Source organism: Trachemys scripta, chromosome 16, assembly GCF_013100865.1.
Source record: "Trachemys scripta elegans isolate TJP31775 chromosome 16, CAS_Tse_1.0, whole genome shotgun sequence".
In the NCBI taxonomy this organism is placed as follows: Eukaryota; Metazoa; Chordata; order Testudines; family Emydidae; genus Trachemys; species Trachemys scripta.
Window position 1 is genome coordinate 17,457,223 of NC_048313.1, and position 24,432 is coordinate 17,481,654.

Below are 24,432 nucleotides of genomic sequence, written 5' to 3' on the forward strand. Positions count from 1 at the left end.
ATTAAGCAGATTCCACTCAGCTGGTAAATTACCCTTCTGTCCGACAGGCAGGCCGCAACCTGATAATTTTATCTCCAAGGGCTTGTTTAATATTTAAGTGACCAAATGCTGCCTATGTTAGACTTTCCCACTGAGGTCTCAGAGGGATTTTGCTGGGTGAATGCTCTGAAATGTAAGGGTGGGGGGATAGTAAGGGGACCCTGGTCTCTCCTTACCTCCCCTTCAGGGCCATAGGCAGCAAGTTATATGGGTCCGTGGTGGCCGAGCTCCACCAATATTTGGGCTTATATTTTCAAAGCTGTCCATCTGTAGGACAGACTGGGGCAACCATCCCAGGCCCCACGCTTTGGGGGGCCCCGCACTTCAAGGGGACGCAGGGTCCAGGGTGGCTTGGAGGGTTAGTGGGGGGCCCGGTGCCGGCAGCAGTGAGCGACCTGGCCCCAGCCCACACCGCCTCTTCCCGCCCCTGCTGCACCCCCTCCCTGCCCCCATTCCACCTCTTCCCCCAAGCCCCCTCCCCCTGAGCAATGCCGGGAGCCAGCGGGGTGTGGTGGACTGGGGCCGGGTCGCTCACTGCTGCCGGCGCCAGGCCCCCTGCTAATCCTCCAGGCCGCCTTGGACTCCACGTCCCCCTGAAGCACAGGGCCCCCCAAAGCATGGGGCTCGGGGCGGTTGGAACAGCTAGAGTTCCTGCACATTTATATTAAGAAACAGGCCATTTGCTTTGGTGATTTCCTTAAGTTTCCAGCCCCAAGGATAACATACGGTGCCTTAACACCATGTTGACTAGCTGTTTGGCACAGGCCTTCCCGGGGTGGAGAGGGAGAGGCAGGGAACAGTTCCGGTAACCCCCAGCAAGCAGCCAGTCTTAGGATCCAACTGGTCCCGGTTTCCGGAGGACATCTGCTGTTTCAATAGGAAGATCCTAGCACATGGCACTGTGGCACAGAGTCGGTAAGGAGAATTTGCATGTGCTATGTGCTAGCAAGTCTACACTGGAGAGTCCAGTTTAACAGGATTCTGGACTGCCAAGGCCCCTGTGATCCATGCACACTGAAAAAGCTCCTCGTCTGTCTGGACACCTGCCAGTCTCTTGTTGTTGCTAGAAGGCTGGAGCAGGGATTGCAACAGTGCGGTCAGGAGGCTGTTTCATCACTCTTCTGGCTCTTCCATCACAAGGACAATTAGCAAGGGGAAAGCATCGATCACACCAAAAAATCCGCCCTTCTGCAGCACCAGAGGCCTCTTTGTGCTCCACATGGGAGAGTGGCACCGCACAGGATGTCTGACAGAGGGTCATGGGGAACCCAGACGAATCCAGCAACTTTCTCTCTCTCACACTTCATTTTCATTGCCCAGCACCTGATTGGCCTGACCACCTGTACCTGTGTGTAGAGTAGCTTTCACGGGGAGAAGAGGGTTTAACACTGTGTGTCCATTTCTCATGACTGACCTTTTCCCATGCAGAGGTTCAGGACACACACATACTGCAGTTCTGCCCCGTTCCCCTCCCAACTGCTCAGTAATGTATTTTGACCAGGGAATGTCTCATTCTCCTGTTGCACCAGTCACAGAATAACTCTCTGTGGGGTTCCCAGGGAACCAGTACCCCCATTCACAGATCCAATGTCAGATTCCCATGTTGACAACGTTGCCATCTCTCGTGGCTTTATTGTGAGTCTCCCAATAACTGATTTTTTTACTTACAGCCCCAGCTCCTGGAGTCAGGCGATGGCATGATGTAGGCCGGGCTTGTCGTAAGAAATTTGCCTCATTTCCTAGAGAGCATAATTGGGAAGGTGAATGGAAGGTTAAGTTGTAAATAGGGGCTTGACAAACAGCATGCTGGACTCAGGATGTCTATGCTATTTAAGATAAGCAGCAACACCTTGCTGCTAGGAACTATGGACAAGATAAACCTGGAAGATCAGGTTCAATGTGAACAGCACATGAACAGAGCATAGAATCATAGACTAGACTATCAGGGTTGGAAGGGACCTCAGGAGGTATCTAATCCAACCCCTGCTCAAAGCAGGACCAACCCCAACTAATCATCCCAGCCAGGGCTTTGTCAAGACTGACCTTAAAAACCTCTAAGGAAGGAGATTCCACCACCTCCCTAAGTAACCCATTCCGGTGCTTCACCACCCTCCTAGTGAAACAGTTTTTCCTAATATCCATGCTGCACAGGGATTGGCTCCTGCAAAGTGACCAATCCAATAAAAAAAATAGTGTGGTGTAATATATAACAATTGCTATGTAATGTGTAAATGTATATAAAGGAAGAGGTTGTCTGTGTAACTTTGGATGTGTGGTACACCTTATACCCACCACCCCCTATGGTTAAGTCCGATCATTCAGCATAGCTTTGTTGTATGCCAAATAAAGGACCCGAGTGACAAAATACAGAGTCGGACTGACTGTTTTGGGTTCCAGAGAACTGGATGAAGTGTCCTCCCAGAACTGAACAAGCTGTTCGGGATAAGCTGAATGGAACAGGTCTTGGAGCGAATCCCAACATACGAGACTCTCAGCCTCCATTTAAAAAAAAAAAAAGTTTCTGCCCTTCATGACTGTGAAGAAAAGCTCAAAAATGTGACCTCAGTGAACCCCCAAAAGGCTTAAAAACCAGAAGGCAAGTAAAAAGAATTAATTATTTTGGTGCCAGATTCACAATTCTTGAACATTTGGGGTTGGCAATATTGTGATAGATAGATAGATAGATAGATAGATAGATAGATAGATAGATAGATAGATAGATAGATNGATAGATAGATAGATAGATAGATAGATAGATAGATAGATAGATAGATAGATAGATAGATAAAGTCACTCAAGGACTCCTCACCAGGGTCTCTCAATAGCAACTAATTGTGCCATAAGGAAACTCCATTCTTGCCGATTCGTATTCAGGTTTGTGGTCCCTTCTTGTTTTCTCCAAAGCCAATGGGGATGAGGGAGGCGATGGGAAGACGTCTTTACCTGGGAATTGTCAGAGGTGGAATTTGCATTTAGACCTGCGGCCATTGCATTTCAAGGCTCTCCCTCTGAACTCCCTTCCCTCACTGCTATTTCAGGCTTTGCATTGATTTCCTCTCTCCATCTATCCAGGTGCTGTTTAACATCTCTGACCCTGCTGCCTAAGCCCTTCAGAAAAATAAGGAGTCACAAAGGCCTTGGAACAAATGGATAATAATAAATGGAGATATCCCATCTCCTAGAACTGGAAGGGACCTTGACAGGTCATCAAGTCCAGCCCCCTGCCTTCACTAGCAGGACCAAGTACTGATTTTGCCCCAGATCCCCAAGTGGCCCCCCTCAAGGATTGAACTCACAACCCTGGGTTTAGCAGGCCAATGCTCAAACCACTGAGCTATCCCTCCCCCCTTAAATGCTTCCTCTCTCCAGAGAAGATTTCGTTTTGTTAGCACACTGGTCCCTCAGGGCAGCTCCATTGGCCACATTTGCCCCACACCTCAACAGGAAACCCCTCAGCTGTTTGTTATTATTTTGTATTATTTTGACTGGCACCCTCAGTGCCCAGGGTGGAGGGCAGCACATAGGGTGACCACCTGTCCCTTATTTCAAGGGACAGTTCCTTATTTCATTCATTTGTTCCTTAGGTTGGCTCCCCATCCCTTATTTTAAAGGGTGTCCCTCGACTCCTTTATTTCACTGATTTGTCACATGAGTAAGGGAAGGCTAGAACATAAGAAGGCCACACTGAGTCAGATCAATGATCCATCTAGCCCAGTATCCTGTCTTCCAACAGTGGCCAATGCCAGGTGCTTCAGAGGGAATGAACAGAACACGGCAATTATCAAGTGATCCATCTCCTGTTGTCCAGTCCCAGCATCTAGCAGGCAGGGGCTTAGGGACACCCAGAGCATGGGTTTGCATCCTGGACCATCTTGGCTAATCACCACTGATGGACCTGTCCTCAGTGAATCAAACTTTTGCAGAGCAATATAACTGTTGATTAAACTTTGTTTTCAGGGTAGAATTCAGCCTGAAGAAATCTAATCTTGTAACAAAAACTGACTACACAGCTCAAAAAAAAAAAAAAAAAGGTTCACCTTTTGTGTTGCCCTAAGAGTGCACTGCATTGCACACCTGAGATCAAAATCATAGACGCAACTTCTTGTTTGAGACTTTGCCTGTTAAAACACAAGACGAAATATTCAGGAGTTTCTCCTGCCTCTGCTTTTGCACTTGTAACACCGCAAAGGAAATGCTGCCAAGACTTCTGGAAAGGGAAAGGTTCATTCATCGCTAAGTAAACAGTAACCACGTGCCACCTATGGGCAGCACACTGGGGGTGGGCAGGCGCCAGGCACAAGGCCAGCTAGGGTGACCAGGCAGCAAGTGTGAAAAATCGGGATGGGGGTGGGGGGTAATAGGTTCCTATATAAGAAAAAGCCCCCAAATTGGGACTGTCCCTATGAAATCGGGACATCTGGTCACCGTAAGGCCAGCTGTCATACTGGGGATGCTCGTCACAAACAGGGGGAAGGGAGCAGCTAGGCACAAGGCCAGGAGGGTGGGGTAGCAGGCAGGGTTGGGGGAGGGGTTACAGATCCAATAGTGGGGACATCACTGGGGGAGGGGGGCACCAGGGCACGGGGGACCCCAGGGCACAGTCATGGTGGGGGGGCACCAGAACATGGCACTGGAGGACTTTAAGGCACTGGGGCAGGGAGCACTATGGCCGGGGGCCCGAAAAAACAGGGCCCCCAGGAGGAAGTTGTCCCCTCCATCCGGGTCTTTGTCCACCCGTGAGCCACTCTCATCCGGGTATTTGGGGGACGACGCTAAGGCCAGGCCTGGAGCGTGCGCGCATGCGCATTATCAACCCGCGTTACCCGGCGCAGGCGCTCTGAGGGGGAAAAGAGCTTGGCGCGGGAGGCGAGAACGCTACGCAGGCGCCGTGCGTGTGAGCTGTGGTTGAGAAGACCACACGCGCGCAACGCCAGAGTGCTGCGCAGGCGCACAAAAGGAGGTTCTCCCCAGGCGTAGTGCGTGTGTGCGAGCGCGGCGTACGTACTCGTACTCACGCCTGGGGCTGCGCAGGCGCATCCAAAGGAGGCGGGCGGAGGGGCGGGCCCGGCGCGCAGGCGCAATGCGATGAGGAGGGCGGGCCCGGCGCGCAGGCGCAGTGTGGCGCTGGGCGCTGGGCTGGGATTTAAAGGGCCAGGAGCGGCCCGGCCTGCGCTGTCCCCGGAGCCTGCGGCCGGCTGCCCCCGCCCGGGAAAATGGTGTGCGGCGGCGGCTTCGCCTGCTCCCGCAACGCGCTCTGCGCCCTCAACGTGGTCTACGTGGTGAGCGCGGCCCCGGGGCTCCGGCGGGGCCCCCCCCAGCTCGGGGGTGGGGCTCGGCCTGGGGGGAGGGGTCCAGCTTCCCGCGCTGGGCCTGGGGGGCCGAGAGCCCCCCCTTGTGTCGGGGGGAGTGGAGGAGCCGAGTGCCCCCCCTTTTGTTGGGGAGGAGCCCCCCCTTGTATCGGGGTGGGGGGGAGGAGCCGCGAGCCGCCCCCCCCTTGTGTGGGGGGGGGGGGGGTGGAGCTGAGCTGCCCCCCCTTGTGTCGGGGGCGGGGGTGTCCCTAAGGCAGGGTGTACTGCATGGGTGTGTGGCCTGTCTCTGCTCGGGCTATAACGTCTCTGGGGCCCATAGAGGCTCTGATCTCTAGGGCAGCTGACTTGGCATCTTCCCTAGCCCTGAGCTCCATGAGAAGACTTGCTCCCCCCCTCTCCTCCCCAAACAAACACGGGTTAGTGCTGAAGTCCAGGTCTCTGACCCCACACAGGCTGAGGTTGGACTCCTCAACAGGCAGTAAAAACAGACCACCCCCATCCCATTCCCTCACGCCTGAGCCAGCAGCCTGCCCTGACATCCGCATCTAACCCTCTCCAGTCCCACCAGCAACTGGTCTACACTGAAAAGTTTGACTGCGGTAACGCTGTAGTGTAGACTCTTCCTGCAGCGATGGAAGGGGTTTTGCCCTGGATGTCATTAATCCATCCCTCAGAGCGGTGCCAATGAGGTTGAGGGAAGAATTTTTCCATCAGCCTAGCCCTTAGAGATATGACTAAATGGATATAATTTTAAGTGTAGACCAGGCCTTATTGGTCTGTGAGGGGTGTGATGCTTTAACAGCATCCGCCCTGCCTAGTGCATAACTTCATCCATCAGTCAAAAGTGCCTGATTTTGGTAAAACTGATTTTCCTTCCTGAACCAGAGTAAGCCATACAGTTTAAGCTCTCTATCCTGATATATTTCAGAGCGGTAGCCGTGTTCGTCTGTATCAGCAAAAAGAACAGGAGTCCTTGTGGCACCTTAGAGACTAACAAATTTATTTGAGCATAAGCTTTTGTGGGCTAAAGCCCACTTCATCAGATGCATGCAGTGGAAAATCCTGCTGATAATAGCCCACCTTAATCGATTAGTCTCATTGGAGTTGGTATGGCAACCCCCATTTTTTTCATGTTCTCTGTGTGTATACATATACACACACACACCCCCCTTCCTACTGTATTTTCCACTGCATGCATCTGATGAAGTGGGCTGTAGCCCACAAAAGCTTATGCTCAAGTAAATTTGTTAGTTTCTCAGGTGCCACAAGGACTCCTCATTCTTTATCCTGATATAGCCACTCCAGGGGGGTTAGCTGCTTCAGTCCTACTGGAATAGGTCAAGTGACAAAACTTTCTAGTGGAGTACCAAACTGCCTCCCAAGAAGCAGCCCGTCTGTATTGCAGCCCAAACCAGCCGGGTTCACGAGCTGCCTGGCTGTGAGGCAGAGGTTTTTCTCTTGAGTAAGCTGAAAACAAGGTACCCCACTGTAAGTATAAAAGCTGCAGTCTTAGTCATTTTAGCTGAATGCTTCTAAGCGCCTTTATAATGCAGGCCCTGGAAGGGCATGTCTATACGGAAACGGAGCGGTTACGCTGTTGTAGCATTTCAGATGCTACCTGTGCCATTGGTCTAGGTCGTCAATCTCTGAGAGGCAGTAGCTAGGTCAATGGAAGAATTCGCCCATCAACTGAGTGCTGTCTGCACCGGGGCTGAGGTCGCTATAGCGACACGTCTCGGGGGTGTGGATTTCTCACACCCCCGGGAGACTCAGCTATACCAATGTAAAATCCTAGTGTAGGCCGGGCCTTGATTGTATCTGTGAGACAAGGAAGTGAGACTTCAGTAGCTCTTTCCTAACCTCTTGCGGTAATAGGCATCTTCCGCTGATGTCAGCCAGTGTCAGCGTGCTGGCGCTGCAAGGCTTGGTTAGGAGCTTCAGTAATCGAATGTGTTCTGCGGGAGGGTGTTACAGAAATGCACATTCTTTCAGCGCCTATTTAGCAGCATCCTCTTGGTTCTCTGGGATACTCTTCTAATCTGGTTAGCCAGAGGTCACACCCATCTAACTGACCTGCATCTTCTAGGGCTGTCGGAGGCTTTTCTTGGAAATCTCCCGTCAGCGGTAGCAATACTGAGTGGCTGGTGTAAAAGAAACTGGCCTGGTTTAGCAGTGGCCATAGCGTGGATGACAGCATGGACTTTCCGCCGTCGTCTGTACTGGGGTAGTGCCTGAGAGCCCCGGTCATGGGCCAGGGTCCGAGGGTGCTGGATGCTGAGCAGATCAGAAGATCACGCACTAACCATGAGAGGGGGGCTCTCAAATTGAGGCCTGGGGCTCCTGATGAGGTCCCATAGTCTGGGCAGCTCAGGTCTGGAATAAGCGGAGTGGCCCAATGATTGCCGTGAACTTGATAACCGAGGGCTGGATCCACGTTGAGATGCTCAGTGTCGCGGCGCCAATCACAGGAATAACATGGCGATCCACAAAGCCTGAGTTAGGTGCCTAGGCTCTCTATGTAATGACTGAGGTGAGGGAGGGGAATTGCCTAAGCTAGCCAGTGGGAGGTGCCCAGGAGAGGGGTGTAGGCTGAGCCCTGTCTCTCTTTCTCAGGGACAGGTGCCCAAGTCTGAGCTGTGTAGTAGGAAGAGAGTCTGAGGCACAAACTCTTGTATTAGAGGTCTGGTATGAGGCAGGACCTGCTTATAGGTTCCCTTCCTACTACAGGGAGGCACCAGGCCCTGCTCGCAATCCCCAGCCAGTGACCCTCTCCTGGAGTTGGACGGCATAGGCACCTCAATCATGGGGAGAATGAGCTAAGCCCCTGCCTCATGCCACACAATGGAGTGGTGAGTGGAGATGGTTGTGTCCACTTTAGGCCCAGTGGTTGGAGCACTCGCCTGGCATGTGGGAGACAGTGCCTGAGGGGGCAATGATTTGAATAGGGGTCTTCCCCCATCTGAGTGCTCTGACCACTGAGCAAGGGGGTATTCTGATGTGGGGCTCTCTCAATCTATCCTGCTGTTCATCATGGGCGAGCGATTCCATAGGCCGGGGCTAGGGAACCCACTGAAGCTGATTGGAGCAGGAGTAGGCGAAGGGAGCCCCACATCAGATAATCCCATCGCTTGGTGCTCTCCTGAGAGGTGGGAGACCTGTGTTCAAATCTTGTCCTCTCCTTTGGTAGAGAGAGGAATGGAACTGGGGTCCCCCCACATCCCTGGTGAGTGCGCTAATCACTGGGCTAAAAGTGTTGACGTGGTCTATAGTAACATAAATGGTAACAAATCTGTCACGCTGCCTCCTCCAGCCAGATTTTGAATGGGGGCCCTGTCCTGTAGGTAGGCTCTGAACAGGATTCCTGGACTGGGCCCTGCAGAGAAGATAGGCAGGCAAATATCTCTCTCCCTCCAGTCGATGGATCTTTCTGGGGCTCAAAGGCAGAAACTTACTCACTAGGCCATGTCTACTGCAAAGACTTGAGTGCTGGGGAGTTTAGGTGCCTACAGGGTTAGGTGGCCACCAAGTGTGGTTTTGCAGATTGCAGTGGTGCATAAATCTGGGGCATAGGCACCTATACCCCAGACTTGGGTGTCTTTGTGGATCAGGGCTCAAGTATTTTTGCCTTGGGTCCTGCAGAGGTTTTGAGTCTTCAGAAGCTTTTATGGCCCATAATGCCTCACCAGACTCAGTGCTTTAACAAAGTGGCAATGTTACTGATTCTGGTCTTGCTCTAAGCTTTTTCTGCCGGTCGCTGGGTTTGACTGATGCAGCGAGGCCGCTGTCCTCCCTGAGCAGCATGTAGGAACAGGCAGGGTTGGGTGAAACGAATGCAGACAGAAAGCGAGACCGCACGGCGAGAAGGGGGTAGGAAAATGGACAGACAAGTAGTGGGAGGGCAGCCGTGAATCAAGGTCTGCCAGCAGAAACGGTTGGAACCCTTGTGATGAGCGATCTAGCGTGCAGCTCTGTGAGCTGCCTTCTCTGGATCTGCCTGGTTAAAGTACACTGGGGGCCCAATTCTCTGGTGCCCTGCAGTCACACCAGTACACGGTGCTACCAGTCTGACCCTGTTGCACTTCACACCAGAGCTGAATGGGTGTCAATGACGTGAGTCTGGGCAATGGGGAATCAGGCCCCAGTTATCTATGGAAGCAGAAGGCATCTGGGCGACCATGGCTTGAATGGAAAGCCTGGCCATGCAGCCAAAGCCTAGTGAAAAGGACAGTTGCTTTAAAGTTCCTCTTCTACACGGTGAGAGCACTGGGAACTAGGACCACAGCAGGGCTGGCTGTGAGCGCGGCTCAGGCTTTACGTCCCATCGGGTCAAGAAGTGAGAGCCAGAATAGCGCTGCCCCTACCCTTAGGGCGAGCATTCGGGTATCCACTGGCGCCTGCGTGTCCAAAGCGAACCGCGTAGGAACAACAAGCTGAAAGGGAGCAGTGCGTGTGGGGATGACTGTGTTGGAATAAGACCTCGCGTCCCACAATCCTGGCCTGTAGCAGAGCTTGTCTTCAAGCCAGTGTTGTGCGCCCACCCACAGACAGGAGGCATTCGTCATGTCCATTCGCTTGGCCTAAACGTAGGTAACCGCGGTAGCTTGTCTGCTCCATGGGCCTGCCTGCTATGAAATGAGACAGGAAGGGAGGTCAGAAACCAAACTGGGCTAGGGAGAGGGCCCAGCCCTTGTCTGCTGGGGAATGAGGAGGTGGAATGCTGTAGGCAGAGAGGGAAACGCGCGCTGACAGGAAGCGGACTCATCGCTGATGGAACCTCACTGCGGTCAGTTACAGCAGGGGAACTCTGGCCTGCTGTTTCCTTTATCCCGGGCGACAGCTGTGCGGGATTCCTGCAGAGGAGACCAGCGCATCTGTCGTGAGCAGCTGAAGGGCAAGCAGATCCGCATGTCGCTGTGCTAAAGAATGAGTGCAGGAGAGAAATCCCAGTGCTCCTGCATGACCACTCCCCAGCCATCTGTATCGTCCGTGGTGCCAGACAATCGCCCAGTGAGAGGGCGTCTCATGCTCTTCTTTGCCAGGTGCCCCCTCCCCTGCCCACATGAAGACCTCTTCCGTGAGAGCAACGCCAGCAGCAATGTTCACCTGCAATGTTCTCTTGTTTTCCTGGCAACCCAGTGGTCACCAGCTGCATTAGTTTGTGCAGAAATCAGCAGGGTTTCGTTGGCTTAAAAACCCATCTGGTCTCTGCAAGAGCGAATGTTACTGCAGAATCTCTGAAACACTAGAAGTTTGGAGATGCAAGCGCCACCCGAACTCTGTTCTCTTTGCACCAACTCTCTGGAGGGGTGACTTCAAATACTGTCACGCTGCCAGATAGCTGTCCCTAGTGGCTGAGATTTGCCATGCTGGGAGAGGTGCAGTAAACTGGTACAGATCTTAGAGCTGCACGGTTCACGTCGCCACCTAGGAGCTATCTAATCACTAAAATACAGCCTGTTGTTTTCAGGGGTGGGCATGGGGATGTTAAAAGCGGGCAGTGAACAGCCTGCTGGCAAGGAGATGCCTTCCATTCAAGGCGAGCAGGGAAAACCTAATCTCTAGGGGCTATGCATCTGTAGAGACTTGGCATGTGGGACTTTCAGACATCTCAAAAGATCAGCCTGGCCAGGATTCAAACCTCTGGTTCTAGGCAACCTAATTGTTCACAACCCAAAACACAGAGAAGGTGGGTAAAATCCTGGTGCTGTTTAAGTCAAGGGGGTCTTGCCGCCAACTTCACTGGGGCCAGACTATCACCTGGTATTTCTGGTGCTCGTCGCTGTAATATCTTAGGGTATGTCTGGTCTGGAGTAAGAGCCATAGCACAGCTGCGGCTGACTCAGGCTTGCAGGGGCTATAAAGTTGCAGGGTAGAGATGTTTGGGCTCAGGCTGGAGCCTGGTCTCGGAGACCCCATGAGGGGTGATGTGATGGAGGATAAGTTGCAAGAGAAGCAGCCTGTGGGAAAGCAGTCTATATTCTCGTATTGCTGACCTGGGCGTATTAATGTACACAAGCTAAACAGCTGTTTAGTTCAGCTCAGAAGCTGTTGCCGTATTGGCTCACAGCCCCCTGTATTGCTCTGTCTTGTTGCCATTTGGCTGACCTGGAAGGTGCAAATGCACGAAGGTGCCTCTTTAACTGGATTTGGTAAGCCAGCGCGAGCCCCTCTGGAGGTGCTCTTAACTCAGTTCGATTGGCCTATTCTGATGTGGCTCAAGTCTTTAAGGAATCAAACACTGGAAAGCCAACATAAGCCCTTCAAATTGTGGTTTTTTGTGTTTGTTTTTTTGTGTGCCTGCAGCCGGGCTTGCGCTAATTTAAGAAACCAGTTTAGTTTAAACGGATGCTCGTTTGTGTATAAACGAGGCCAAAGGATGGCAAGAGCTAGCCAATTCCTCCCCCAGTTGGAACCCATTTTATGAGCTCAAATGGTGGGTGGATCTTTCTGGGACGTATCGGTCTAGGAGATGGAAAAGGAGCATCTACCACACTCTTAAAGGAAGTAAAGGTTAGCACGGATGTATTTTTCACATTCAAGTTGTCGAATGTGCTTCTAGCTCTGAAGTGTGGGGAATAATGAGCCACTCAGTCACAAGCCAACTGATTTAAAAGATGGCAAACTCAAAACCAATACACCACATGCATGTAGTGAGACAGTGGAAGCTGAGGCCACAAATGGATCAAGTTTTAAAAGGGGTTGGATCCTTCTGTGGGTAACAAGAATCTCCAGAGTTATAATTAATGCTAACAATCTAGAAGGGATATTAACCCTCATGCGTCAGGCTCTAATAAAGATCAGACTGAGACCTAGATGGCAGGAAATAGATTATCCCGCATTTACCTACTGGGGGTTTCTTGCACTTTCCTCTGAAACGTGCTGACTGCAGTCAGACAGGAAACTGGACAAGATGGACAGTGAGTCCAATCCAGTCTGGCAGTTGCTAGGTTCCTGGAGTAGAGATCGTAGATTACAGAAGTACAGAGACGCCCCCACCCCCAAAGATGCAAAACTGGAGCGGGCGTCCATTCTTCCAACATCTGATCTCTTGAAATGGGTGATTAAGAAGCCAACTAATTGCAGGCGTGCGTGGGTGGGGATGTGAGCTTGGATCTTGGCATGAAAGGAATGGGGGAGGGCCCGCTAGCTGGGGTGGGAGCGAAGGGCTGGAATAAACAATGGTTAATGGAAGGGGAAACCGGCAGGGGTTGGACGAGGAGCTGAAAATAAAAACCGGAAAAGAGTCAGTCACAAAACAAGGCCCCAGTCCAGCTGATGCTTAGGCACGTGCTTACCTTTCCCGGCTTGAGGAGTCCTGTTGCAATCAGTGGGGCTACTCAGGAGAGTAAAGCTGGGTGGCAGGCAAAGGGCACTGTCACTTAAATGCGGGGCAAGAGGCAGGCCAGGTTTAGGGGGTAAGTTTTAAGGCCAGACCAGGAAGGGGACAGTATTGTTTACAAAACCAAGCACTTTACAAAGCTAAGTATCATTAGCCCCATTTTACAGATGGGGAAGCTGAGGCGGAGGGTGTCACTCAGCTGGGAACAGAACCCAGGTCTCCCCAGTCCAGTGTGCAGTCCACTTGCCTGCCCTCCCTCCAAGTAACATAAGCGCTCCCCCTTTGCAGCCTGTCTGTTTAGACTGTCAGTTCTTTGGGGGCTGGGATCTTAGCAAAGCCCCCTCCTGTGCTATGCAGGAGATGAGGTGCCTCTCCCAGGATGCGGAGGTGATGTGGGGACCAGTGTGCTGGGCGGCACGGGGGAAAGGGCCCCTCGCATTCCAGGCTGACCGTCTCCTCTTGTTTTCCAGCTGGTTGGGTTGCTGCTGATCGGCGTGGCTGCCTGGGGGAAAAGCTTTGGCATTGTCTCCAGCATCCACATCATCGGCGGAGTCATCGCCGTGGGAGTCTTCCTGCTGCTCATTGCCATCGTGGGACTCATCGGGGCTATCCACCACCACCAAGTCATGCTCTTCTTCGTATCCTTCTCTGCCACCTGGGAGGCCAGGGCCATGCCACGCTCCTCACGACTCTGCCCTGTGCCGCTAATAATCTCCCAGTTCTCTGTGGCACGAGACATGCTTCAGAGGCTCAGCCGCTGGGTGGAGCAAGAACGGGCCTTGAGCATCCTCAGGGCTTGGCTACATCTGCTGACAAAACTCCTGCTGTTGCTATCGCTGTGTGGCTCCATGGCGGGGGGGCCCCACTGTTGTCAGACCCTTCTCTGAGCAGGGTTATGGGTGGTTCAAACTCTCTAGCCGATCTGGTGGTAGTAACAATGGGGAACCCAGCCCGAGAGGCTGAAAGCTGGAGGTTTAAGCCTTAGGACCCTGCTAGGTGGTCTCGCTTGTTACAGCAAAGCGGCAGCCTCTGCCGGGAATGCCAGATGCTCCCTTCAGGCAGTGGGCCTGGCTTTAGGGGGAGGAGCTCTGGCCCCTGCTGTGCCGCAGCTCAGACTAGATGATCGCTGTCACAGAGTCCCTGGGCGATGCTCTGGAACTGCTCCCCACAAAGCCCGTCAGGACTCTGGGGAGCCTCTGCTCTCAGAGCAGACTGTCTCCAGGGCAAGACGCTTCCTGGGTCTGACCTTGGAGCATTCAGCATCCTCTGCCCCTCCGTGCGCTTCCCACAGTGAGTCTGCCCAGGCGGGGTCCTGGGGAAGCCACAGGGTCCTGCACCCCCACTTCGCAGTCAGACGTGACTCTCAGCCAGCCAGTAAAACAGAGGTTTATTAGATGACAGGAACACGGTCTAAAACAGAGCTTGTAGGTCCAGAGAACAGGACCCTCAGCCGGGTCCATTTTGGGGGGCAGTGAGCCAGACAACCCCATCTGCACTCACCCCCCGTCCCCAGCCAGCCCCAAACTGAAACTCTCCAGCCGCTCCTCTCTGGCTTTTGTCTCTTTCCCGGGCCAGGAGGTCACCTGGTCTTTGTTCTCGAACACCTTTAGCTATCACCTTGCAGGGGGGGGAAGGGCCCCGGCCGTTAGGTGCCAGGAGACAGTGTCGGCCATTTATGCACACTGGCCTTTATCCCACTACCCAGAGACTTAAGAAATGCATAGGGGAAACTGAGGCACCCACACACTATTCAGAGGAAACATTAAGAACACTCCCACTTCGTCACAATCGCCATGGTCTGTTCTGGCTCTGACATCTATGAAGAGGGGGCATAGCCTTCCTTTAGAATTCCCTTGTGCCCCTACCTGGGCTGGGGGCATGTGGTGTTGCAACAACTACATGAACGATGTGACTGTTCTCTCCAAAATTGGGGAGGAGGCTTAGCGGGAGCAGTAGCTAAGAGCAAGTGGGTAAAACAGGTGCGGTGTCTAGACTAGAGGAGGAAGTGAATGTGCTGTGGGAATCTGAGCGAGACTGGCTGTGGGTAAACTCAGGCAGGGGCTGTTTGAACTCTCACTAGGTAAAGCACTTGAGACCGCATGGCAGGGACAGTCCTGCAGACTGCCAAGGGAGAAGCATCGGGGGGAGTGGCTCCCTGCTCTCCCACTCAGGGGCATGGGGCGGCCTGTGGGCGCTCACAGGGGCAGGAGCACTGGGGTGTCTGTCTTGCTGTGCCCCATAAGAAAAAGGAGGCTGGCATCTTGGAGCGAGCCACTCCTCCGGCCTGCATCTCTACAGGCCGGTCAGCCAGAGGGGCCCCGTTGGGCCCTGCCCACTGCCAGCCACTGAGGGCAAAGAGCTTGGGGCGGGGAGGAATGGTGGCTGAGAGAGAGGATCCCGTTCGATGCCCATAGCAGCGGGATTTCCATGGACTTGTTCTAACCCCTCCCACTCAAATGTACGGGGGGGAAGCGGTGTCTGGTGGAAGCTGGGGAGTTACAGTTCTAGCCCCTCTTCCAGCTGCTCCTTGTTATCTATAAATAAGCCCCATCGCACATCCCTCTCCGGCAGCCAGCCTGACGTGCCGCTCCTGTTCCACTCCCCGCACGCGTGGGTGGGGTTTTCATCTCCATTTGGCTGTCATGAGGCTGGCAGATGTAGCTGCTGCACTTTGAATAGGCTCTTCCTTGGCGGCGCCTGTCACATCACTGGGGCACTTCAGCATTGCTAGGGGCTGCTGCAGGCTCTGCGCCAGGCCGGCGCTTGCCAGAAGGGACCTGGGGACCCATCTTGGCCCGGACTGGGGCAGAACCTGTATCTACCTCGATGAGGCACGAACAAGGCCAGGCATGGCTGATTGCTACCTATAAATGGGCTGATATTTCAGTGAAGGGGAAGTGATGCGAAAAGGAAACCACAGTTCCCCTTGAAATCTTAACTTTTGAGAAACCGATCGAATATTCAGCTGAGCTGGCTGGTGGTTGTAGCAGTTTTGGAGAACTCAGCAAGGGTGACAGGAACTCGGCCAGCCTCTGTTAAGGCTAAACTCTTGTTAAAGAAGGCTGGGTGGCAAATGCTCCCTAGGCACCCGAGGGCAAAGGCTAGGTCTCAGTGGGGGTCATTCCAGTCTTGGGGTGGCCAATACCCTGGACTTTAGGGGCACCACAGCAGGGGGCAGGTAGGAAAAGCTGAAGTAGGAGGTCATGAACTCTCCAACTGGCCAGCAGGGCAAGGCTGAGTTCTGCACAGGCGAGGGAAGCAGTCGTTCCAGTCACGTAGGCCAGGTTCTGCGCAAGCTGCTCTCCTCACCAGACGGAGGCCGGCTAGGCAGGGGCATTTCTTGTGGCCCTATTGTAGGTGCAGTTATACTGGTGTAAAGGGGTTTTGTTGGACTAGCTTATTTCCCTCCCCCAATGGGTGTAAGCGGTGGGTCCCCTAAGAGTGTTTGCTAGTAGGGCTAGACCGCGAACCTCTGAAGGGGAGACTAGGCTGTCGGGTGGAAGCCCTGGGGGGCTCTTTGTCCTGTTTGCACCCTGCCTAGCACAGCCAGAGATCAGCTTCAGGGGGGCCAGGCTGCAGCAAAGGCCTTGGCGCGCCGAGCCAGCTAACCCCAAATGGCGCAGCGCCCTGCAGCGGGGGTCCTGCTGCCATCTACTCCAGTTTGGAGGGGACCCTGGGCTTGGGGGGGAGAATCAGGCTGCTGGAGGAAAGGGAAAGGGGGGAGAATCTTTTCCCTGCCATACACACGTTAATGGTGGCTCTCCTGGCCCCAGGCCCTGCCCGGGAAAGCAGTGTGGACAAACTCCCTGCAGCACTAGCAAGCCGAGGCTGCTGGTTTTATGGCTGTTGCCTTCTCTGACTCGGCCGTATAGTGAGCTCTACATTAACATGTGCTCGGGGGGGAGGGGGGTTGCCTGTGGAGGATAATCTGTGTTTAAAGGGCCCTAATTAGCCTGTGCTGGTCACCCCTCGGTAGGAGCGGTGCCAGGGTTTTTGGTGCCCTAGGCGGGGGTCCTTCCGCACTCCCGGTCTTCGGGGCACTGCGGCGGCAGGTCCCGGAGCGAGTGAAGGACCTGATGCAGAATTGCCGCCCCCTGCCAAATCCTGGCGCCCTAGGCGCCTGCCTAGGTCACCTAAATGGAAGCGCCGCCCCTGCCCCTGGGGAAGGGTAAGCTGCCAGCTCAGCTGCTCTGAGTGGGCTAGAGGAAGATGGGGCCCTTTCCTCCTCACAAGGCACCTGGGATGGTGGGGTCCTTCTAGGAGCAAAAGTCTCTTTCCATGCAATGACCCCCCCTGTCCCCTGAACAAGGTATTAGAGCAGGACCCTGCCAGTGGGTTCCACTCCAGCTCTGCCCTGGCCTTGTCTAAGAGCACAGTGAGGTTTTCTTACTCCACAAGTCACTTCACCTTCCTCTGGCACGGCCTCCCACCTCAGGGCTTGGCTGCAGGGGAGACCCGCCCAACAGACCTGCTCTGGAATAACCCACCCGCTGGACCCAATTCCGGCGCGGAATAGCATCAACAGAGGGGAGTTGCTCCAGCTGCGCTGCACTGCTGGGCGGGTTCCTGCGGAGACACAGCCGAGCGCCATCTCTTTGTAAAGCTGCAGTTTCCTTTCCCCAGTGCTCCCCTCTATACGTTGAAACAGCCCTAAACTGACCCCATGCCTGTCTACCTAACCCCCCTCCTGCTCCACCCTCCAGGCTGAAGTTCAGAAGGTCGCCGTGGGGCGCACCCAGCATGCTTGGGGAGTTGGCTTGTGGGGCTAGCAGAAGCAAGGGTCACACAAACAGAAGGTGTCCTCTCCATGGGAGTTTCTGGCTCCCCTGAAATAACAGTGGGCTATGGCGAGAGGGCGCTAGAGCAGGGCACAGGTTTGGTCTTCTGCATGGCTTTTGGCAGCTGGCAAAGGAAGCTGTCTGGAGCGGTGCTGGGTTGCTGTCGCTGTCCTGTTCCACCCAGGAGGCTGGGTGAGGGGGCAGGAGGCTGGGAGGAGATGGCAGTGTTCCCCTGCCGTGTTTCCTTAACACCGACTCTTCCTCAGTACATGGTCATTCTGGGGCTCGTCTTTCTCTTCCAGTTGGGAGTCTCCTGTTCGTGTCTGGCCCTTAACACAAGCAGAGAGGTGAGTCCGCCTCCCTCCCCAACCCTTGGCTTCAGCGAGATGCGCCGGAGAATCCGTACATCCATCTTCACGGGGAAACGGGAAGGGGCCCTGGCAGCTGCTCTTGTGGCCTCCAGCCAACGGGGTTCAAAGGTGTTGGGTGAAACCCTCCTCCCACTAAACTCAGGGTCTGGGAGATCTCTCACCAGCCCATCAGTGCAGTGAGGTTGATCCTCTATCCTTTGGCTAGTTACAGGGCCCAGGTGTGTCCCCCCGCTGGAATCGGGGCCTGCAGGCCAGCCAGACCCACATGAGATGCCAGGCTCTGCCCCGAAGAGCGTAGGCCAAGGGCTTGTTACTGCAGAGTTGACACAGGGGCACCACTTGGCTTGTATCTCGCCTTGGGTCCCATCCGCCCACCCCAACCCCTAACGCAGGCACGGTGGTGCTTTAACTCAAGTTGCCTGGACTGTCATGGGGAGGTTACAGGTTGCCTAAGTGCACTGTCACCTACTCGCCCCAGCACGTGTAGTGCAGGCGGTGGCTAGCTCCACTCAAGGGCGGCTAGTCCTCTAACACCTTCCCACAGTGCCGCTCTGGGGGCTGGCAGACAGCCATGTTTGCCCACAATCCACTGCTTGCTGCAGTGCTCGGCTCAGGCTGCGCCCCCAGGGGTCTTAGCGCCAGGCCCCAGTGTGGCGGTGCAGAGCAGGCTGTCCACGGGGCCGGTCTCAGGCGGGAGGAGAACTCGGTTTGCCTGGGAAGAGAAGACAGGAAAGGGGGCGGGGAGAGGCGACCATGCACGAGACTCTTTCTACATGCGGCGAGGAGGGGAGTTCTTGGGGGGGCTAGTTTAACTGTGTTCCTCGGGGAGTTACTGGGAGTCTTACCCCGGAGCAGAGGTGGGTCAGCGCTGAGTTCTCTGGAACACCTGCCCACTTTCTCTCTGCATTTTAAAACCATCCCATGCCTTGCCCCTCGTCCCACTCCTCTGTTCCTGCCGAGCTGGGTTGATCGTGGTAGCGGTCATTTCACGCTGGTCTCAAAGCTTGTCTCCTGCAAAACGCCACCCCCACCACCTCTTCCAGAGGGCCCCCTCAGCCCCCCGCCGCTGTGCCTCAGGACAGCGAGCGCCGGCATCTCCTCATGGAAACAGCCCAAAGCCAGCTGTCAGTGCTGGGACGGGGGGTGGGGGGGGAGCTGGAAGGGCCTGTTATGTTATTTTAGGTGGATTATATGTGCTATAGGCGTTACCATAACCCACTCGCTGTCCAACATTAACCAGTGTTAAGGAAGGTCCAGGGCTGGCTAGTCCTGCTTCGTACCATGGCAAACGCACCATTAAAAATCTTCTTAACCTTCATTAACAATGAGAAGGCAGAACAGGTCCAGCCTTTGAACAATCAAGTATTCACTCCAGCTCTCATGCTGGCCCCAGCCCTTGGTCCCTTTCCCTTGAGCTGGTGAGAGGTTTTAGAAGGAAAAACCCGTTTGGGTGCCAGGCTCTTAGATCAGTGTGTCTCCACGACTGGTCCGGGGCCTGGCGCTGGTCCCTGAGCTCTCCCTGGCAGTTTAGGAAGGCAGCAAGCCGGTTCCCGCTATTAAAAAAGGCAAGGAACGCTGTCTAGACTAAGGTATCAGTGCTGGAAAGAACTGTCCTGCAGGGAAGAGAGGAGTTCGCTGAGCTGTCTGGAACTTCTGCAGCTGCTAAAGTCCAAGCCCGTTCCATCCCAGCTGGTATTGGGGCCGGAGCTGGTGAAGGCGGCGATGTTGTCTGGATCCCCTGGGCCTGGCTGGGGCATCTCTCAGGATCAGGCTGATGGAGGGCTGAGATTCCAGGAGCTAGTGGGGTGGTAGCTGTGATGGTGACACTTGCTCCAGTAGCTGATTTTTTCTCCCCAGTCTCTTTCTTTACAGACCCCCCCCTTCCCCCCGCAGAGGGAGTGGTGGGCAGGGCGGAACGGCCCATCCCCTCCTTGCTTTGTCTATCAATCAGCCCTACGTTCCAGCACACCGATTTGGGGTTCTCTGGTCCGAGGCTTTACCAGGCCTGATCGCAACCCAGCCCTTGAGTTAGAGCAATGGGCCTTTTTGGCTCCGTCGCACCGTTCCCCCGTTCCTGTTTGTTGTCGCCAGTTACCACGACATCTCGAGAACTTGCGTTCCCTTCCTGCCGTTGAGCTGACAATGCGGGGATGTGTGTAGCCCCACTGATCACATCAGGCCCTGCCCTCTGCCCCATCATTGACTCTGGCTGTGCCCATTATTGTCTTCTGGGGGAGGGGCTCCTCCCCCCATCTCTGTCTGCCAGGTGGGCCGGCTCCCCTCCTAGGGGTCCCTCTTCTAGCGCTTCTCCCCCGCTATGCATGTAAAGCCGCTCTCCCTGCCCCTTTACACCGAAGGCGGGACAAAGGGGAAAACCTCTGGCTATGGGGAACAGCGTCCTCTAGTGGCTGCAGAGCAGCATTGCAGGCTGGTCAGTTGCTGCGGCGGGTGCAGCTGTGGCCCTGGCCCAGAGGGCACTTGCTGGCTGTGCTGTTCGTGGGGTAACCCGGGGGGGCTCTGCCCACAGGAGAGTCTCTTCCGCGCCACCTGGGACATCCTGAGCAACAAGACCCGCAACGAGATCGAGGTGAATCTGAACTGCTGCGGGCTGCTAAACAACACCAATGACCCAGTCGCCATCAGGACGTTCCAGATGGACTACAACCTCTGCACAGCTGTGAGTCCCAGGGTGGGGCAGTGCCTTACCCCAGCACTTCTGCCTCTGGGCTTTCCCGGCTCTCCGGGGGTGCCCGGTTGTTCACCCCCAGGAGAAACCAGCTGGGAGATCTCCGGCCTGGTTCCCGGGGCGGCTGGTGAGGCATTCGGGCTCCAGGGCTGTAACTCTGACTTCTCCCAGCAGGGAGACGTCCCGGCTGGGCACGAGTCTGTACGCGGTCTGGCCGGCGGAGGATCAGGCAATGTCTCCGTCAGGAGAGGGAATCCTGTTCACGCCCAGCCCCCTTGCCCGTGCCATGCTTTCCTGGCTGGGGTCACGGTGCTCTACCGGGGGGATGGTTCCGCCCTGCCCGCGAGGGGCGTGTCACTGTGGGGTTTTATCACCCTCTCCAGATGTGTAAGGACAACACTACCATGGGCCACGGGCCCAGCTGTCCCAAGTGCGGGGAGAAGATGCTGAAGCATTCGGACGAGGCCCTGAAAATCCTCGGGGGAGTCGGACTTTTCTTCAGCTTCACGGAGGTAATTCCTCCAGCCGGGGCTGGAGTGAGGGCGGGGGAGCGGGGGACGACTCCAGGTCATCTCTCAGCAAAACCTTACACAAGGGGCCTCAGGAGCACCGTGTGACTCAACGGGGAGGGACCAGCACCACCAGTGGGAGCTGCAGCCTGTGACACGGGGAGCCCCCATCGCACCTAACCCCCCCCCCCCCTTCTCTCTCTGTTCTCCTAGATCCTCGGAGTCTTGCTAGCCATGCGCTACAGAAACCAGAAAGACCCTAGAGCAAATCCCAGTGCCTTCTTATAGACCGTCCACCCCCCACCCTTTCCCCTCCCCAGTTGCTTGTACCTTAGCCCTGAGAATCCATCTCCCTTCACTGCTCGGAAGGAAAGCGACGCCTGCATCTGCCCCCCTTCCCACTGCCGTGTTACCAAAGCGCCGAGCGGATGAAATGGCAGCTGCACGGCTCCATCCTTGATATGAAGCCTTTGGCAAGCGGCGGGTGGGAGTGGCGTGGGGTGGGGAGCCCCGCGAGACCGTTCTCGTGCTGCGAGAGCCCGGGCTCAGCTGTGCCAGAGCCAGGCAGCCACGCTGAGCGCTGGGCACGGCTAGGAGCATGACGCTGCTAACCTGTAGTCGGTGCCCTGCTCCGACCAGTTCCCTGGCTCTGTTCCTGGTACGTAGCCAAACACGGAGAAGCGTGTTGCCCTGCTGAGACCGGTCATGGCAGCCTGGCCAGGAACAAACTCCAGGGCTGTATTTACCCTTGTGGAAACTCACCTGGCTGCAGCTGTGCTGACCCGACAAGGAGAGGAAGGGACCTGTGCAGCTTAGAGACTGCGGAGCCAGAGCCAAATGCCAGGGCCCCATCATCTAGGAAGTTAGTTACGTTCCTTTAAGGGGTAGGGCAGGAGGCTTTGTCTCTGATCTGTATTAATCCAAAAGGAGACTGTACAGCCTCTCGCGGGGTTAACTGCCCTGAAGATGTTCATGTGACTGGGGGGATCTAACAGGTTCCAGCGTGCTGGTGCGTAGCAGGAAATTTGGCATTTTTATCCTTCGAATAAGTGGGATCTTAATAGCCAGACTGTAGCCTTGCAGCGGGTGGCACCTGGGCAGCTGCTCCCACTTCCTCTTGCCCCACCTAAGGGCTTTGCAGGAACATTTCTGAGCCTTGGACCAGCTCCTCAGCCCCCTGCAAAAGCATCTTTCAAAGCCTCTGACCTCCATGTCCATGGCTCACCCCCAGCTGTCCAACCCTAACCTCCCTGGGGCAGTAGAGACCAGCCGCCTCCTTGGAACAGCGAGAGCAGCCGAGCTGGAGTCCCATCCTCCTCCGCTGAGCTGCTGCGCTGTCATAAGGGGATCGGCCTGCTGCAGAGGACCCATCCCCCGCCTGGATTCCTTGCCCAGGTGATCTCTGCAGGGCAATTCCCTGCCTTTTGCAGGGCCGGCTGGGATCTCTTTGCCAGCCCCCGGCTGTGGCTTCTTTGGTTTTTGCTGCACCCCCTGCCTGAGACCTTAGCCCCACAGCCAGACACAGCTTGGCCGATGCCTTCCTTAGAGCGCAGTGCTACACCTCCCTGCAGCAGGTGAGTGTGGCTTTGAGACTGAGTGGGAGGGCTGGGCTGGTCCCACTGTCTCCAAGGGGCAGTGTCTGCCCCTCCCTCTTGGGTCGGACATGGGGAGTCGGCGCCTGGTGCTGTTACATGTGTGGCTGTGCAGCGAGGCTCAGCTGGGAATAGAGCCAGGGCCAATGCATTCCCCCACACTACAGGGACAGACAGTGCTAGCTTGTCACCTTCACCTGAGTTTGCACTGAGTGTCTCCGCCAGCTCCGATGGCACAGACCAGCCCCCGCTGCAGGCCGTAGCTCTGGGCCAGACCAAGGCCCCTTCCTCCCCAAAGCCCTGGCAGGCTGGGCCAGGCCCTGGCCTCCTCACGCTGCCTTGGGCAGGAAGAGGCGGAACCCAGCTCCCTGGCAAGACAACGCTGGCCCAGTCACCGCTTGGCTGGACCCCGGCGGACAGTAGTGGGGGGCTGGAGGCTCATCAAAAGAAGCCGGCTGCTCCCCCTCCCCTCGCATGCAGTAGAGGGCCCAGGCACAGCTGGGTAAACCCGCCCCCCCAGGAGAAGCACCATCCTCAACCAACACTGGATAGTTTTGATTCTTCTTCCCGCCCTGCCTCTGTGAGTCCCCTCACCCCTGTGACTAGTGTGGCTAGAGCCCCGAGGGGCTGCATGCTATTTATTTATAAGTCTAGCTGGAAACTCTAGGTATGTTGTAGCAGTAGAAGGTTGTTTTCCCGCAGTGCGACAGAGCCCTCCTTGTACCAGGCTCGGGGCAAGGAGACTGGGGCCTTCTGCAGAACCAGCACAAGCGCCCGATTCTCCAGCCACCCTTCATTCAAGGGCCCTCGCCCCAAACTCTGCCCTTCAGCTCTGGGCTATGCCCCCCCCGGAGACAGCAGAATGCTGCTGGCTCCTTTGTCAATTAACCCTTGTAGGGAACTCAAGGAGAGTGCCCCCACCTCAGTGTTAAATGCACACCGGGTGCCGGCTGCCAGTAGCGGGCACCTGGGCGCAGCCCGACAGAGCGGGGAGACCAGGGCACTGAAGGAGTCGATTTCCTCTCCGCCACCCGCTTGGATCGTTTGCCAGCTGAGCCGGCCTTGCAGCATAGAGTTCAAGGCTTCAGCTGATGACAGCACATCCCCCGCTCCCTGGGGAAGTCCCCAGCCCCAGCTGGTATGTAAACAGAGCCACAGGGCAAGGTCCTGCACGCAGCACGCAGGCCCTTGGGGGCATGGGGGACTCCAGCGTGACTCAGCCCCAGACAGTGCTACTAGAGGTTTCAGTGCTTTAGGTGGGCTGGCTGGTTCGGAGGGGGCTTTCCCAGCAGCGCTTGTGGGTGCGGGTTCCCCTGGAGGTGGGGCAGAACTCGGCTGGGGCGCTAGCAAAGCCGACGCTGCTCCCAGAGACTTGTGTTTAAACAGAGGGGCAGCAGGATGTCAGCTTCTCCCCAGTCTGCTCGGCCCCCGGCCTGGCTCCCTGGCCGGGGGATCCGTGCTGGACCCGTGTTATCAGCGTCCATTGGAGTGGCTGGAACCTGCACAGCTCATTCACTGTTGTGTGTATCTGTTACTTTATCGATCATTCAAATAAACACGTTTCAGTGACCCTCCGGCTCTGCGGTATCACTGGGGGGTGGACACTCCTCCTCCCTCCCCCTCCCCTTGGAGTAAAGGTGCAGTCGCACCCCCCTCCCCCCAGCGGTGAGACCCCCAGCTGGCAGAAGGCAGGAACATAAGCATGACCCCTCTCCTTGGGAGGGATGCCAGGTGAGAACAAGTACACAGCCCTCAGGGTCCTGTCCCTGGCCACCCGCTGCAGCCTGGATGGACGCTCTGGGAGCAGGG

At 55.6% G+C, this 24,432-nt stretch overlaps 1 protein-coding gene across 1 annotated transcript; it reads left to right on the forward strand.

Moving 5' to 3' along the window:
• Positions 1-5,145: 5,145 nt before the first annotated feature.
• Positions 5,146-24,193, forward strand: TSPAN31 (tetraspanin 31). The gene is made up of 6 exons (XM_034792133.1): positions 5,146-5,318; positions 13,158-13,325; positions 17,732-17,812; positions 20,364-20,513; positions 20,906-21,034; positions 21,245-24,193. The coding sequence occupies exons 1-6, from the start codon at positions 5,253-5,255 to the stop codon at positions 21,317-21,319; spliced, it is 669 nt and encodes a 222-aa protein (XP_034648024.1). The 5' UTR covers positions 5,146-5,252; the 3' UTR covers positions 21,320-24,193.
• The last annotated feature ends 239 nt before the right edge of the window (positions 24,194-24,432 follow it).

Excerpts from the sequence above, each read along its gene's own strand:
- TSPAN31 (XM_034792133.1), top strand. The coding sequence starts at position 5,253 with ATGGTGTGCGGCGGCGGCTTCGCCTGCTCCCGCAACGCGCTCTGCGCC. Across the intron at positions 5,319-13,157 it reads CCCTCAACGTGGTCTACGTG|CTGGTTGGGTTGCTGCTGAT; the intron begins GTGAGCGCGGCC and ends CTTGTTTTCCAG. Across the intron at positions 20,514-20,905 it reads ACTACAACCTCTGCACAGCT|ATGTGTAAGGACAACACTAC; the intron begins GTGAGTCCCAGG and ends CACCCTCTCCAG.